Raw genomic sequence first — 16,155 nt, 5'->3', positions numbered from 1 at the left:
GACTAGCTGCAGCACTGATGTGCATTCTGACAGAAGCATTGCGCTGCTGTCAGATTACACAAAAGTCGGTGTATGCGGCGCTGCAAGACGAGATTTCTCCTCTGCAGTAAAAGATACGTTTGCCGAGGCTTATGAGCTGAGGGGGCGGCGGTGTTCATATGCTTTGGCAAACTCTTTGTATATAAAAAAAATATAAAAAAATCCCGGCAATGATTTATTCATCCACATCGATTGATGTGAATGGAGAAATCGGGTTTGCCAGGGCATACGGGCTAAGTGGGTTTGGATGTTGGGCGGAGCTCCTATGTCCTGGCAGACGCCTTTCCCCTCCTTTTTTTTGGCAGAGTTTTTTTCATCGACATTGATCGATGCGAATGAAGAAATCTGTGCCGTTCATTTTTTCTTTCAGCCCAGAGGCTGAACGAAAAAAAAAAATCTCATTACCCGTATGCTCAATATAAGGAGAATAGCAGAAACTCCTAATGCTGGCCATACATGTAATGATTGTGGAGACCCTCAAATGCCAGGGCAGTACAAACACCCCACAAATGACCCCATTTTGGAAAGAAGACACCCCAAGGTATTCGCTGAGGGGCATATTGAGTCCATGAAAGATTGAAACTTTTGTCCCAAGTTAGCGGAAAGGGAGACTTTGTGAGAAAAAAAAAAAAACAATTTCCGCTAACCTGTGCCAAAATTTTTTTTTTATGGACTCGACATGCCCCTCATTGAATACCTTGGGGTGTCTTCTTTCCAAAATGGGGTCACATGTGGGGTATTTATACTGCCCTGGCATTTTAGGGGCACTAAAGCGTGAGAAGAAGTCTGGAATCCAAATGTCAAAAAATGCCCTTCTAAAAGGAATTTGGACCCCTTTGCCCACCTAGGCTGCAAAAAAGTGTCACACATGTGGCATCGCCGTACTCAGGAGAAGTTGGGCAATGTGTTTTGGGGTGTCATTTTACATATACCCATGCTGGGTGAGATAAATATCTCGGTCAAATGCCAACTTTGTATAAAAAAATGGGAAAAGTTGTCTTTTGCCGAGATATTTCTCTCACCCAGCATGGGTATATGTAAAAAGACACCCCAAAACACATTGCCCCTACTTCTTCTGAGTACGGTGATACCAGATGTGTGACACTTTTTTGCAGCCTAGGTGGACAAATGGGCCCACATTCCAAAGAGCACCTTTTGGATTTCACAGGGCATTTTTTACACATTTTGATTTCAAACTACTTCTCACACATTAGGGCCCCTAAAATGCCAGGGCAGTATAACTACCCCACAAGTGACCCCATTTTGGAAAGAAGACACCCCAAGGTATTCCGTGAGGGGCATGGCGAGTTCCTAGAATTATTATTTTTTTGTCACAAGTTAGCGGAAAATGATGATTTTTTCTATTTTTTTTTTCTTACAAAGTCTCATATTCCACTAACTTGTGACAAAAAATAAAAACTTCCATGAACTCACTATGCCCATCACGAAATACCTTGGGGTGTCTTCTTTCCAAAATGGGGTCACTTGTGGGGTAGTTATACGGCCATGGCATTTTAGGGGCCCTAATGTGTGAGAAGTAGTTTGAAATCAAAATGTGTAAAAAATGCCCTGTGAAATCCGAAAGGTGCTCTTTGGAATGTGGGCCCATTTGCCCACCTAGGCTGCAAAAAAGTGTCACACATCTGGTATCGCCGTACTCAAAAGAAGTAGGGCAATGTGTTTTGGGGTGTCTTTTTAAATATACCCATGCTGGGTGAGAGAAATATCTCGGCAAAAGACAACTTTTCCAATTTTTTTATACGAAGTTGGAATTTGACCGAGATATTTATCTCACCCAGCATGGGTATATGTAAAATGACACCCCAAAACACATTGCCCAACTTCTCCTGAGTACGGCGATACCACATGTGTGACACTTTTTTGCAGCCTAGGTGGGCAAAGGGGCCCACATTCCAAAGAGCACCTTTAGGATTTCACAGGGCATTTTTTACACATTTTGATTTCAAACTCCTTCCCACACATTAGGGCCCCTAAAATGCCAGGGCAGTATAACTACCCCACAAGTGACCCCATTTTGGAAAGAAGACACCCCAAGGTATTTCGTGATGGGCATAGTGAGTTCATGGAAGTTTTTATTTTTTGTCACAAGTTAGTGGAATATGAGACTTTGTAAGGAAAAAAAAAATCATCATTTTCCGCTAACTTGTGACAAAAAATAAAAAGTTCTAAGAACTCACTATGTCCATCAGCGAATACCTTAGGGTGTCTACTTTCCGAAATGGGGTTATTTGTGGGGTTTTTCTACTGTCTGGGCATTGTAGAACCTCAGGAAACATGACAGGTGCTTAGAAAGTCAGAGCTGCTTCAAAAAGCGGAAATTCACATTTTTGTACCATAGTTTGTAAACGCTATAACTTTTACCCAAACCATTTTTTTTTTACCCAAACATTTTTTTTTTATCAAAGACATGTAGAACAATAAATTTAGAGAACAATTTATATATAGATGTCTTTTTTTAAAAAAAAATTTACAACTGAAAGTGAAAAATGTCATTTTTTTGCAAAAATTTAGTTAAATTTCGATTAATAACAAAAAAAGTAAAAATGTCAGTAGCAATGAAATACCACCAAATGAAAGCTCTATTAGTGAGAAGAAAAGGAGGTAAAATTCATTTGGGTGGTAAGTTGCATGACCGAGCAATAAACGGTGAAAGTAGTGTAGTGCAGAATTGTAAAAAGTGGTCTGGTCATTAAGGGTGTTTAAGCTAGGGGAGCTGAAGTGGTTAAGGCTCAAATACCTGAACATCTGTCTTTCAACTCCATGTTTTTTTATCCGTTTAGCCTTGGGCAGACACCCCTCTTCCCTCCCACCACCCATTAGGCAGTTACATTTTAAATACAGATGTAGCAGAGCTAAAATTGACTCTGATAAAACATGTCACTGTGTCATCTCGGTTATCTTGTGACACAAAACATTGAAATCCATTAAAAAGTCAGTTAACATTTTCTTGCCTTTCTTTGCTAACCATCAAGTTTAGCTTGGCTGTATCTGTATGCTGCAGTTCTTTATGAGTATGCCTGCCACTGTCAATTGTAAGTGAAACAATTTGGATTATTAAAAAAAATAATAGCTTTCATGTTCCTCTGCCACTTCTCTCAATATGAATGTTATATCTTTTCTTGTATTATTTTCCTATTAAAAAAAATTGACATAAAAAAGGTTGATTGCAAAGACTGATCTTTAAGGGGTTTCCAGGATTCGTCTATCCGTGACCTATCCTTAGGATCGTCTAGGGCCAACACCTCACATTCCTACTAATCAGCTGTTTCGAGGTAGACCCAGCGCTACATATCAGCACCAGAGCTACATAGCTCTAGCCCCTGAGTAGTGGACAGAGCTGGCTACTGCAGTGAATGGGAGTAGTAACTAGTGTTGGGCGCGAATATTCGAATATTCGCGAATATTTAGAATATAGTGGTATATATTCGTAATTTTGAATATTCTAGATTTGTTTTTCATCAGTAACCTCCCTTCTTGCTTGTGGACCAATGAGAAGGCTGCAATGTCTTTGTCTGAGCTTAGCAACATCCCTAGCAACCAATAGGAAAGTTGCCCACCCCTTACTATATAAGAACCTCCCCAGTAGCCATTTTCTGTAGTTTTATGAAGTTCTGAGAGAGACAGCAGTGTCATTGGTGTACTCTGTGCTTTCCACACTACATTAGATAGATAGTTAGATAGCTTATATATATATATATATATATATATAATACAGATAGTGGGAGCTAGTCAGTGTAGGTTAGATAGTGATAAAGTGTAGCTGTTGCAGTGCAGTGTGTTAGGTAGTGTAATAGGTTCTGCTGTCCATACATACATGCAGACTTGCTAAAATGTGAAGTTTCACGTATTGCGCCAAAATATTCGCATCATTAGTGCCGATTAGCGCAATCGCGAATATATTGGAGCACTCTAACTGCATATAAAGCCATTTTATATGTTCTGCCGTGCCAACCATTTTCTCCAGTCTCAGGAAACTTCTAGCAGCTTGGAAAATGTAGCAAAAGTGACCCACGCCTGTATTTCGCATGCATTACGCGAATATTACATTGCCGATTTTTCGCAATCAAGAAAATAATCTCGAATTTGCGAAAATATGACGAATATTCGCCCAAATATTCGTGAAATATTACGAATTCGAATACAGCCCCTGCCGCTCATCACTAGTAGTAACCAGCTTTATCCACTAAACAATAGATAGAGCTGTGCAGTACCAGCACCATTACTACTCTGAGATAGCTCATTAGAGGGTGCAGGGTGTCATACCCCTACTAATCAGATATTGATGCCCTATCTTAAGAAGCTTTCTTTCTCTGATTCCTAGAATTAGAACTGGAGAACACAACATCATTGGACTCTGAAAGATTACAGAAATCAAGGAAGGCAACTTCACAAGGTTCTCCCTGCAATGCTCTATTTTTCTCTGCCTTGACACTTCAGGATAATTACTGTGTGCACTTACACTGGGTCTCCCTCTGCAATAACAGCAGAACTCAGAATGAACTACAATGTGGATTGTCCAAACTGGCAACTCATTTGAATAAATGTCATTACTTATCTTACTTGAGTTGCAAAACTGCAGCACAATGACTTTTTTGCATGATGTTTAGATGACTGGTAGTTTAAGGATTTGTATAATTATTCTTTTCAGCGTTTTGTGCAGATTTATGTGTAGCTTTCTATGTAAAACACTGAGAATTCAGGATCTTGCTGCTTCCATGCTATTTTCAAATGTTGCTGTAAAATAAAGACATCCATACAAAATTCCCAAGCTAGGTGGCCACAGTGAAGGTAGTCAAACAAAATCCTTGGCTCAGGCTTCTGCTTTAATAAACCAATATCAATGTATAGTGGACAACACATTTTTAACCCAGTAATATTGCTAATTCTAACATGCACAAGCTGAAAGAGATCTCATGGTATGAATTCCAAGTTGATATTTGGAAGTCAGTGTACCACCCTCCATCAGGCAGAGATATGACTTGTAATTGGTTAGGTCACATCCCACTTGCACAGTACTCTATCTAACCTGCTGCCATTCCAACAAACAGGAGCCAAGGTAAGTTTCCTTCTTGCTGTCTTCTTATATGAATTGTTTTTCTACTTCAGTATTTTTCTTATCTTATTATTTTTACTTATTTTTAATGTCTTTCAAAAGTAATAGCAACTTTTAAAATGTAAAATAAGTTATTACAAAATAGTTGCATCAGTAAATTCTAAAATTCAATTTCGGCATTTCTTGAACATTACTTTTAGATTTTATGCAATGTTACATTTATTAGGAAGGTTTTGAATTGATATTAATTAGGGAAGCTGTTTATATTTTGGTAAATTTTTACCTTTCTTCTCAAATAATATTTAAAAATGAATGACATTTTTATCTATCTACCTATCTATCTATCTATCTATCTATCTAGTACATATCTATTTATTTATCTATGATTACATATTGTTTTATTTACAGATTTTTAATCTGGTTCTCTATATTTTTTTCAAACTGTGCAGAATTCATACTGATGCTGCTATTTCAGCCTCAGTTGCTTTGCAATGGAAATAGGTAATCCAAGCAGAGTTCTCATGATGGGTGCACTGCATAAAGTATCTTTGAGAATCTGCCATGAATGAGAGCTTTGTAGTGCTCTCTTTTCCCAGTGGAATTTCATATCCTCATGCCTAAAGCTGCTCCATAAAAGCTTTCTTTCTTTTAAGTTACTGAAATTTAGTTTGTGTGCTAGTTCATTCTGGCCCATGAATTGGTAATGTTTCTGGACTAGAGGTAGTAGGAATGTAGATGAATAGAACAAGTGTCTGGGACTATGTAGCACTTAGCATCTTAAGGAGAACTGTCATTCTAGAAGACACCACATGTCACATGCTTATTTGCTCAAGCAGGAGGAGCGTATATGGGGCAAATATGTTCCCTGTTTATCTAGCACAGATGCGTAACCATATCAACAAAGAACTGACTAAAGAAATATTAAACTGAAAAAAAAAAATCAACTATTAAAAAAGAAAATAAAGGATTTGTAGTAATAACTTCTAAAGCTAAAACTTATTTGGCAATGTGTCAGTAATGTCTAATTCCCATACCAATGCTATGTATAAGTATGTAAAATGGCAGATCCCCAAAAACTTGGTCCATGTAGTACTTTCATGGCCAAATTAAACAATTATTCATGGATACTTGCACAAAAGATACTTTATTAAATAAATATATTGTAGCATCGGATAATTGACAAAAATTCCTTAGGACACTGCCCATAGAGTTAACTGGATTCATGTTAATATTCACAAAAGGGAGTTTTGATAATTCGCTAATTGCATCATACACAGTGCCATTAATCCAAGCTCTACCTGGGAGCAGAAAAAACAGTGGGCTAAGTAGTATCCTGTATCCTTAAATGTCAACTACCTGGGTTAGAGATGTTGACTTATAGACTTTATGGCATCTATCCAAGATCTATGTGTACTCTCATTTATATGTAGAAAGCAAAGTCATTGGATTAATGCTACTGTGTGTCTGTGGGATTCTCACAATATTTTTCTGCTCATTACACTCAAATGAATAGTTCTCCTCAGTTTATGTTACTTACTTAGAAACTACTATAATTTATATGTATTTGCAAATATGCAATGGTAGCAAATTTCCAAAAAGATAAATTTTTCCATACTTTTTGTTTCACTTTCAAGCTTTGAAGAATGAAGATGTTTGCAAATATTTTCTTGGTACTTTTTATACTTAAAGCGGCAGTAGCTGCTCCTCCAACGGATGCCGTTAACTATGACACAGATACATATGAAGTTGATCTGTACAGCAATTACGACTATGATGAAAGCAGTAATATTGATCAAGGAGAGGTATTTCAGTTCGTTCATTTATTCATTTCATTTTCAAGTTGCTTAAAGTGCTTTTAAATGATATTTTTAATGATGCAAAGTATCAGAACTTGTGATGTTGAGAAAATGATGTTGTAGAAAGATTTAGCAGTATATTGCCTGCATAAATGTAAATATAGGGTACGTTAAAGAAAGCACAATTTTGTGTTTTTAATCCAGAGACTGAAGATTGGAGCTGTTTTTCTGAGCTCTAAAGCCCTAGAATAGTCATAGTGGTAAATATTTCACCCTACAGCCACCAGTAGAGGGAGCTGCTGTAAATCTCTAAATTCCACCTAGTGGTGGATGCAAGCAAACATAATTGTATCATTTGATGTAGGCAGTGTAATTAAAGCTCTGTATCTGATAAAAAAAAACTTCCAGCCAAAGATAACACATATTAAAAAATAATGAGCAGAGGGTTGAAACTAAAACAACCTGATATTAAAAGGTGGACATTCAAATGCTTATTACTAGTTATGGAAAGATGAACCTACAGTGGCTTACTGAAAAGAACAGTATATTTGTTGTGAAACATGTCTATAGCATATACTGATATCATCAAGTTTTATTTTTAAATTCATGAGGAATGTAATCATCTTACTGTATGTCTATGCCACCATAGTCACATTTATATGTAAAGCACCAGAGTTAAATAGCTAGACAGAGTTCAAGGGTTCTCAAGGTCTAGAAAGCAGGGTCTGCATTTTTGCCAGAAACAGTGCAACGTCTGTTCATGAGCTGCCTCGGTCATTACATATTCAAGTGAATGAATCTCTAGTGCAATATCAGAAACAATTTATGGACAGATATTGTGCTGTTTTTGAAAATACAGCTCACCACTTTTTTCTAGTCCTTGACAACTCCTATTAATTCATTGATAGTCTTAAATAGGACAATTAATTAAAGTTTATTTCTACTATCAGAGTAAAGTTCTTAATAGAATACCAAACCTAGAAATAAATCATAGTAGAAAAGTAAACAAATAATCTTGCCCACATGATTTGTCAGTGTGTAGAATTTTTTACATGTTCCTAAAATTTGCTTTGATTTTGGTTAGAAGACAGATGAGGGAGGTGACTAAGCATAGGACTGGTCTTAAAGAGGACCTATCATCATAAAATACAATGCAATTTACAATCAGCATGTTATAAAGCAAGAGGAGCTGAGTGGATTGATATGTAGTTTTGTGGGTAAAGATTCAGTAAAACTTGTAATTTATACATTCATCTAATTTAATCTCTACTCTTTCTCAATTAAGTTGTACATGGGAGCCATCTTATCAGTGACTGAAATCTATTGGTGTATACAAACTTAGGGTCGTCATGTGTACGGAAACGCATGCGGTCGGTTACCACATGCATAGGGTTTAGGGTTTATTTTTTGTCTGCCACTGTTGCTTGAACTGTGAATTTTCCTGGTTCTTTAGCTTTCTAAATTAACATAAAATAATAACACTGGTGGTAAAGCAAATACCGCAAGCGGCTACTCGACTCTATGTCTCATGCAGTCTGCGGCCGCAGGCAGCAGGACATTCTTTATGTGCGGTCAATCAGGTGCAGTCTTCACAATTTTCTAAAGTGTTAGGTCTGTCTCAGAAACCTATTTTCCCATTGCCTTCTATTGGAAAATAAGATGCTACAGTTCCTAAATGCATCACAACCGCGCTGTGTGGCCATTCTCTTACACAAAGAATGCTATCAACTGGGGCGGATTGGCAATGTACTTCAGCGGGAAAAGGCAGACTGACCTTTAACTATGCAGTGGGCCGCCTGCACTGCTGCACTATCATTACCATACACTGTGTATGATAATGACAGCCCTGACCTGTGTGCTACAGTCTAATACACATCGCAGACTGCTGGCCCTGCTGCGCTCTCATTATCATAACAATAGCACTGCAGGGCTGATAGTACTAGTAGCTTAACTGTGCAAAACAGGTTACTAAGCTCCTGTGTTGCACTGAAAGAGTTAACAGGCCGGCTCTGACATGGAAAGGAAAGGGTTACCCAGGCGCTGCCACTCGCTGGATTTCTGTGATTCAGAGAAGCAGGAATAAAGGATGAGCTTCTCAGCCAATAAAAGAGAGGAGGCAAGTCAGGTCAGCCAATCAGATGAAAGATCCTCCCTGTCTGCAGTTCATACCAGAGAGAAAGGACACGTGCTTCTGCCCGGGCTCTTAGATGTGACAGTGGGGGTGACTACATAGTGCATATTGTATATATGTGACAGTGACTGCATAGTGTATATTGTTTATATGTGACAGTGGGGGTGACTACATAGTGTACAGTCAGGTCCATAAATATTGGGACATTGACACAATTCTAACATTTTTGGCACTATACACCACCTCAATGGATTTGAAATGAAACGAACAAGATGTGCTTTAACTGCAGACTGTCAGCTTTAATTTGATGGTATTTACATCCAAATCAGGTGAACGGTGTAGGAATTACAACAGTTTGCATATGTGCCTCCCACTTGTTAAGGGACCAAAAGTAATGGGACAATTGGCTTCTCAGCTGTTCCATGGCCAGGTGTGTGTTATTCCCTCATTATCCCAATTACAATGAGCAGATAAAAGGTCCAGAGTTCATTTCAAGTGTGCTATTTGCATTTGGAGTCTGTTGCTGTCAACTCTCAAGATGAGATACAAAGAGCTGTTACTATCAGTGAAGCAAGCCATCATTAGGCTGAAAAAACAAAACAAACACATCAGAGAGATAGCAAAAACATTAGGCGTGGCCAAAACAACTGTTTGGAACATTCTTAAAAAGAAGGAACGCAGCAGTAAGCTCAGCAACACCAAAAGACCCGGAAGACCATGGAAAACAACTGTGGTGGATGACCGAAGAATTCTTTCCCTGGTAAAGAAAACGCCCTTCACAACAGTTGGCCAGATCAAGAACACTCTCCAGGAGGTTGGTGTATGTGTGTAAAAGTCAACAATCAAGAGAAGACGTCACCAGAGTAAATACAGAGGGTTCACCACAAGATGTAAACCATTGGTGAGCCTCAAAAACAGGAAGGCCAGATTAGAGTTTGCCAAATGACATCTAAAAAAAACCTTCACAGTTCTGGAACAACATCCTATGGATAGATGAGACCAAGATCAACTTGTACCAGAGTGATGGGAAGAGAAGAGTATGGAAAAGGAAAGGAACTGCTCATGATCCTAAGCATACCACCTCATCAGTGAAGCATGGTGGTGGTAGTGTCATGGCGTGGGCATGTATGGCTGCCAATGGAACTTGTTCTGATGTATTTATTGATGATGTGACTGCTGACAAAAGCAACCGGATGAATTCAGTGTTTCGGGCAATATTATCTGCTCATATTCAGCCAAATGCTTCAGACCTCATTGGACGGAGCTTCACAATGCAGATGGACAATGACCCAGAGCATACTGCAAAAGCAACCAAAGAGTTTTTTAAGGGAAAGAAGTGGAATGTTATGCAATGGCCAAGTCAATCACCTGACCTGAATCCGATTGAGCATGCATTTCACTTGCTGAAGACAAAACTGAAGGGAAAATGCCCCAAGAACAAGCAGGAACTGAAGACAGTTGCAGTAGAGGCCTGGCAGAGCATCACCAGGGATAAAACTTAGCGTGTGGTGATGTCTATGCGTTCCAGATTTTAGGGTGTAATTGACTGCAAAGGATTCGCAACCAAGTATTACAAAGTGAAGGTTTGATTTATGATTATTATTCTGTCCCATTACTTTTGATTCCTTGACAAGTGGGAGACACATATGCAAACTGTTTTCTACACCGTTCACCTGATTTGGATGTAAATACCCTCAAATTAAAGCTGACAATCTGCAGTTAAAGCACGTCTTGTTCGTTTAATTTCAAATCCATTGTGGTGGTGTACAGAGCCAAAATTGTTAGAATTGTGTCGATGTCCCAATATTTATGGACCTGACTGTATATTGTGTATATGTGACAGTGGGGGTGACTACATAGTGTATATTGCATATATGTGACAGTGACTGCATAGTGTATATTATATATATGTGACAGTGACTACATAGTGTATATTGTGTATATGTGATAGTGGGGGTGACTACATTAGTGAATATTGTGTATATGTGACAGTGACTGCATAGTGTATATTGTGTATATGTGACAGTGGGGGTGACTACATAGTGTATATTGTATATATGTGACAGTGACTGCATAGTGTATATTATATATATGTGACAGTGACTACATAGTGTATATTGTGTATATGTGATAGTGGGGGTGACTACATTAGTGAATATTGTGTATATGTGACAGTGACTGCATAGTGTATATTGTGTATATGTGACAGTGGGGGTGACTACATAGTGTATATTGTGTATATGTGACAGTGGGGGTGCTGCATAGTGTATATTGTGTATATGTGACAGTGGGGGTGACTACATAGTGCATATTGTGTATATGTGACAGTGGGGGTGACTACATAGTGTATATTGTGTATATATGACAGTGACTACATAGTGTATATTGTGTATATGTGACAGTGACTACATAGTGTATATTGTGTATATGTGACAGTGACTACATAGTGTATATTGTGTATATGTGACAGTGGGGGTGCTGCATAGTGTATATTGTGTATATGTGACAGTGGGGGTGACTACATAGTGCATATTGTGTATATGTGACAGTGGGGGTGACTACATAGTGTATATTGTGTATATATGACAGTGACTACATAGTGTATATTGTGTATATATGACAGTGACTACATAGTGTATATTGTGTATATGTGACAGTGACTACATAGTGTATATTGTGAATATGTGACAGTGACTACATAGTAATAATTGTGTATATGTGACAGTGGTGGTGACTGCATAGTGTATATTGTGTATATGCGACAGTGTGTGGGGGGGCAGTGACTGCATAGTGCATATTGTGTATATGTGACAGCGGGGGGGGGGGGGGGGCAGTGACTGCATAGTGTATATTGTGTATATGTGACAGAGCGAGTGACTTCATAGTGTATATTGTGTATATGGGGGGAGGGGGCGGACAGACAATGACAAGAAAGTGAAATCACACTCCCTACTGGTGTATTAACATCACCTAAGTTCACATCATGTTTCGTTTTCCATTCTTCTGATCTGTCAGAAGAACAGAGAATAAAAAAGAAAAGAAAATACTTTATTTTGCATCCGTTGTAGCCATTTTCATGAGAGATCTGTTATTTTAGATGGTAGGAAAAGTCCTCCACACAGGACTTTTCTTCCTGTCAAAAAAAAAATAGGATTTCAGATGGGAATGGCTAAAATGGATGCAAAATAAGCACAACAGATGCTCAAAATAAAGGATTTTTTTATTTTTTTATTTTCTGTTCTGACACATATGCTGCACAATACAAATGCACCATATAGGAAGTATATTATAGGTATATCACACCCCTGCCTCAATCAACTTTTTTGGAGGGCAACTGGTATATCACACCAGTTGCAATTAGTTGTTCCAATAGCATTTGTCCCTCTGTAAAGCTGCGGTATCGCAGCAGAACCGCACACAACAGCTGCACAATACAAATGCACTATAATTTACTTTCTATGTTAGAAAGTATATTATAAGTATATTACGCCCCTCAGTATGTCACACCTATCGATAGCACACCTATTTTAGTCCTTAAAAGGATTTTTGTGGCCCTATTAGCTAGCGTTTGGTGTCTCTAACAGTCTCTCCCTGCTCCACACAGCAACCTCTCCCTACATTGGCAAAATACTGAATGTAAAATGGCGGCCAGATCAGGTTTATTTATAAGTTAGGGGGTATGTCCATGTGCTGAAACGTCTCAATTGGCTGTCCTGTCCCACCTGATGGATGTGTCATGGGTCAAAGTTCGGCACAATGCAAAAGAATATGACGATGGCGAACCGCGAACGAGCAAAGTTCGCCGCGAAACAACCGCCAGGGCGAACCGCAAGGCCACCTGTACCCGGAATCTACAGGGGGATTATTTTGGGAGGGGGGCAGTCAAATCCTGTAAATATACATCCCAGACCCGGCGACTTGTGTCAATCAAATCCGCCCGGGATGTACCCCCTATGGACCCGGCTCCGATAGTCTGCTGCCCGCGTCGGGAGCCTGGCCATGTACGAGCTGACTGTCCACATCAGGTGGAACCCATGGACACGAACTATGGCTTCCGTCAGTTGTTATATGCCAGGAAGCTGTGTGCAGCGGGTACCCCAGAAACTCTAAATGACTTGTTCCAGATGGAAGTGGGAGACGCTCTAGCGGAGGCCCTGCTGGACTCAGGAAGTCTGGTGTCCCTAGTAATGACTCCCCTGGTACGGTCTGCTGAGTATACTGGCCGGAAAGTCTGGGTCATGTACATTCATGGGGGCTTAAAAGACTATACCACCACCCTAGTGTCTCTAACCACGGATGCCGGCAGGTAGACTCATGAAGTGGCAGTTGCCGCAAACTTACACTACAAGATTATAATAGAGAGAGATTTCCCTGGTTTCCCGGCACTGTGGCCTGCTACGAAAGTGACTGATATCCATGAGACAGAGGTAACCCCAGCAGAGTGGCTTTGCTTGGGGGGGAGGCCAGAACCCTGGGAATCTGAGGCCGAAGGGCCAGTGGTAGGGGTGACCGCCACTTAGGTGGAAGAGGGGGAGAAAACCCCACTGAGTATAATGGTGGGAGACGTGGAGGGCCTGAGCTGGCAGACCTTAATGTCTCCGGGGATAATTTTGGTACTGCACAACACCGGGACCCCATCCTGTCCCAAGCCTGGGAAAATGTATTAATAGTAGATGGTGAACCACAACAAGCTGGGGCAGAGTAGGTGTTCCCCCGTTTTGTGGTTCAGCAGGATATGTTGTATTGAGTAAACCAACTGCGGGGTGAACCCATTGAAAAGTTGGTGGTGCCCCAGGCTTATGGCAAACTCGTGTTAGAGTTAGCCCACCAACATGTTCTCGGGGGTCATCTGGGAATGCTGAAAACACAGGAATGGATACTACAACGGTTTTACTGGCCCAGTTTGTTTAGGGAGGTGGGCGAATTCTGTAAGTCTTGCCCGACCTGCCAGGCAAGACTTACAGCACCTTTTCTGTAGTCCCTTGGTACCTCTCCCAATCATAGAGGTACCGTTTGAGCGTATCACTATGGACCTCGTAGGCCCAGTACCCCAGTCCACTAGGGGACACCAACAAATCTTGGTCGTCCTAGACTACACCACTCGGTACCCAGAGGCGGTGCCACTGCGACATACATTGGCTAAACTGATAGCTAATGTTCTCCCGAGTGGGGCTACCTAAAGAGGTTCTTACTGATCTGGGGACCCCTTTTATGTCCAAGGTGATGAGGGAACTCTGTAAGTTGCTGCACATAAAACAGCTACGGACGGTCTAGTAGAAAGGTTTAACAAAACATTAAAAAATATGTTGAAAAGGGTGGTGGCTAAAGATGGGAAGGACTAGGACCTTCTTCTGCACAATCTCATGTTCGCAGTGCGAGAGGTACCCCAGGCCTCTACTGGATTCTTGCCCTTCGTACTGCTACATGGCAGACACCCTCACGGTCTCTTGGATGTAGTCAAAGAGGCATGGGAACAACAGCCCTCTCCGTATAAAAGTGTTATTAAGTACATTACCCAGATGCAAGAACGGATAGAGACAGTGTTCCCTCTTGTTAGGGAGCATATGGAAGCAGCTCAGAAAGCCCAGAGTCTAGTCAATAATCGGCAGGTTCTGGTCCGGATCTTTAACCCTGATGATTGGGTTTTGGTTCTGGTACCAACCATGGACAGTAAGTTCCTGGCTAGGTGGCAGGGGCCCTATGAGGTACTCGAGAAAGTTGGAGATGTAAACTACAAGGTACACCAGCCAGGGTGGCGAAAGCTGAAACAGTCCTACCATGTTAATTTACTTAAGCCATGGAAGAATAGGAGACCCCTAAGGAAGAGAGCCCGTGTCCGGGTTTTCTAGGGGAAGAGGTTCCGGATCTTTGTCTGATGCAAGGGAAGCGGTTGCCACCATAAAAGTTGCTGACAGCCTCTCCTCTAAACAGGCTAAGGAGGCCAGGAAGTTCGTTAGTGGGAACACACTTTCACAATCCAGCATGACATTGTCACGGAACCTCAGGCCAAAGTTCGGCTAAAACCATAACGGGTACCCAAGGCTCAGCGACAAGCCATCTCGGAGGAAGTACAGTTAATGCTGCAACTAGATGTAATTGAGGAGTCTAAAAGTGAGTGGGGCAGTCCTATAGTCTTAATACCGAAGCCAGATGGGACATTACGGTCCTGTAACGATTTTCGTAAACTGAACCAGATTTCCAAATTCGATGCGTATCCCATGCCCCGGGTGGATGAGCTTATGGAGGGGTTAGGACAAGCCTGGTATTTTTCTGTTTTGGACCTCACGAAAGGGTACTGGCAGGTGCCCTTAACGAAGGCTGCCAAAGAGAAAACTGCCTTCATCACACCTGAAGGGCTGTATCAGTACAAGGTGCTAATCTTTGGTCTGCATGGTGCCCCCGCCACTTTTCAACGGCTTATGGACATTGTGCTGCGTCCACATAGTCGGTACTCTTCAGCTTACCTGCATGATATTGTCATCCACAGTACCGACTGGGAAAGTCACCTACCCAAAGTTCAGGCTGTAGTGGACTCCGTTCGGAAGGCGGGCCTAACAGCTAACCCAAAAAAGTGTGCGATAGGGTTAGAGGAGACTAAGTACCTGGGGTATGTCATTGGGTGCGGAGTCATCAAACCCCAAGTGAACAAAATAGAGGCAATACGAAATTGGTCCCGACCTTTCACCACTAGGCAAGTAAAGTCATTTCTGGGAATGGTGAGCTATTACATGAGGTTTGTCTCCCACTTTGCTATGGTGGCCGTGCCATTGACAGGACTTTTGAAGGGAAACAAGTCAGTGATGGTTCGCTGGGAAGATCGGGCGGAAGAGGCTTTCTCCGCTTTGAAGTCAGCCCTGTGTGGGTCCCCGGTTTTGGTGATGCCCGACTTCAAAAGGGTGTTTATAGTACAGACCAATGCCTCCGAAGTAGGCCTCGGTGCTGTACTGTCTCAGGAAGTCAACGGGGAGGAGCATCCCGTTGTCTTCCTCAGCCGTAATCTCACCCTCGCTGAGACCCGGTATAGTATAGTGGAGAAAGAGTGCCTGGCTATCAATGGGCACTTGAGTCTCTCCGCTATTATTTGTTGAGGAGCATATTCCGCCTGGTGACTGACC

General features: G+C 41.0%; 1 protein-coding gene across 1 annotated transcript in view; it reads left to right on the top strand.

Annotated features, from left to right (window-relative positions):
• Window positions 1-6,703: 6,703 nt before the first annotated feature.
• Window positions 6,704-16,155, top strand: part of EPYC (epiphycan) — a 72,565-nt gene continuing 63,113 nt past the window's right edge. The window contains exon 1 of the mRNA XM_040408752.1: window positions 6,704-6,915. Within this exon, the coding sequence (XP_040264686.1) occupies window positions 6,757-6,915 (159 nt within the window). The 5' untranslated portion in view covers window positions 6,704-6,756. The remainder of the gene's footprint in view (window positions 6,916-16,155) is intronic.

Source organism: Bufo bufo, chromosome 1 (genome assembly GCF_905171765.1).
Source record: "Bufo bufo chromosome 1, aBufBuf1.1, whole genome shotgun sequence".
NCBI classification, from domain to species: Eukaryota; Metazoa; Chordata; class Amphibia; order Anura; family Bufonidae; genus Bufo; species Bufo bufo.
The sequence above is the reverse complement of the archived record's forward strand: the minus strand, read 5'-3'. Positions and strand labels throughout refer to the sequence as shown.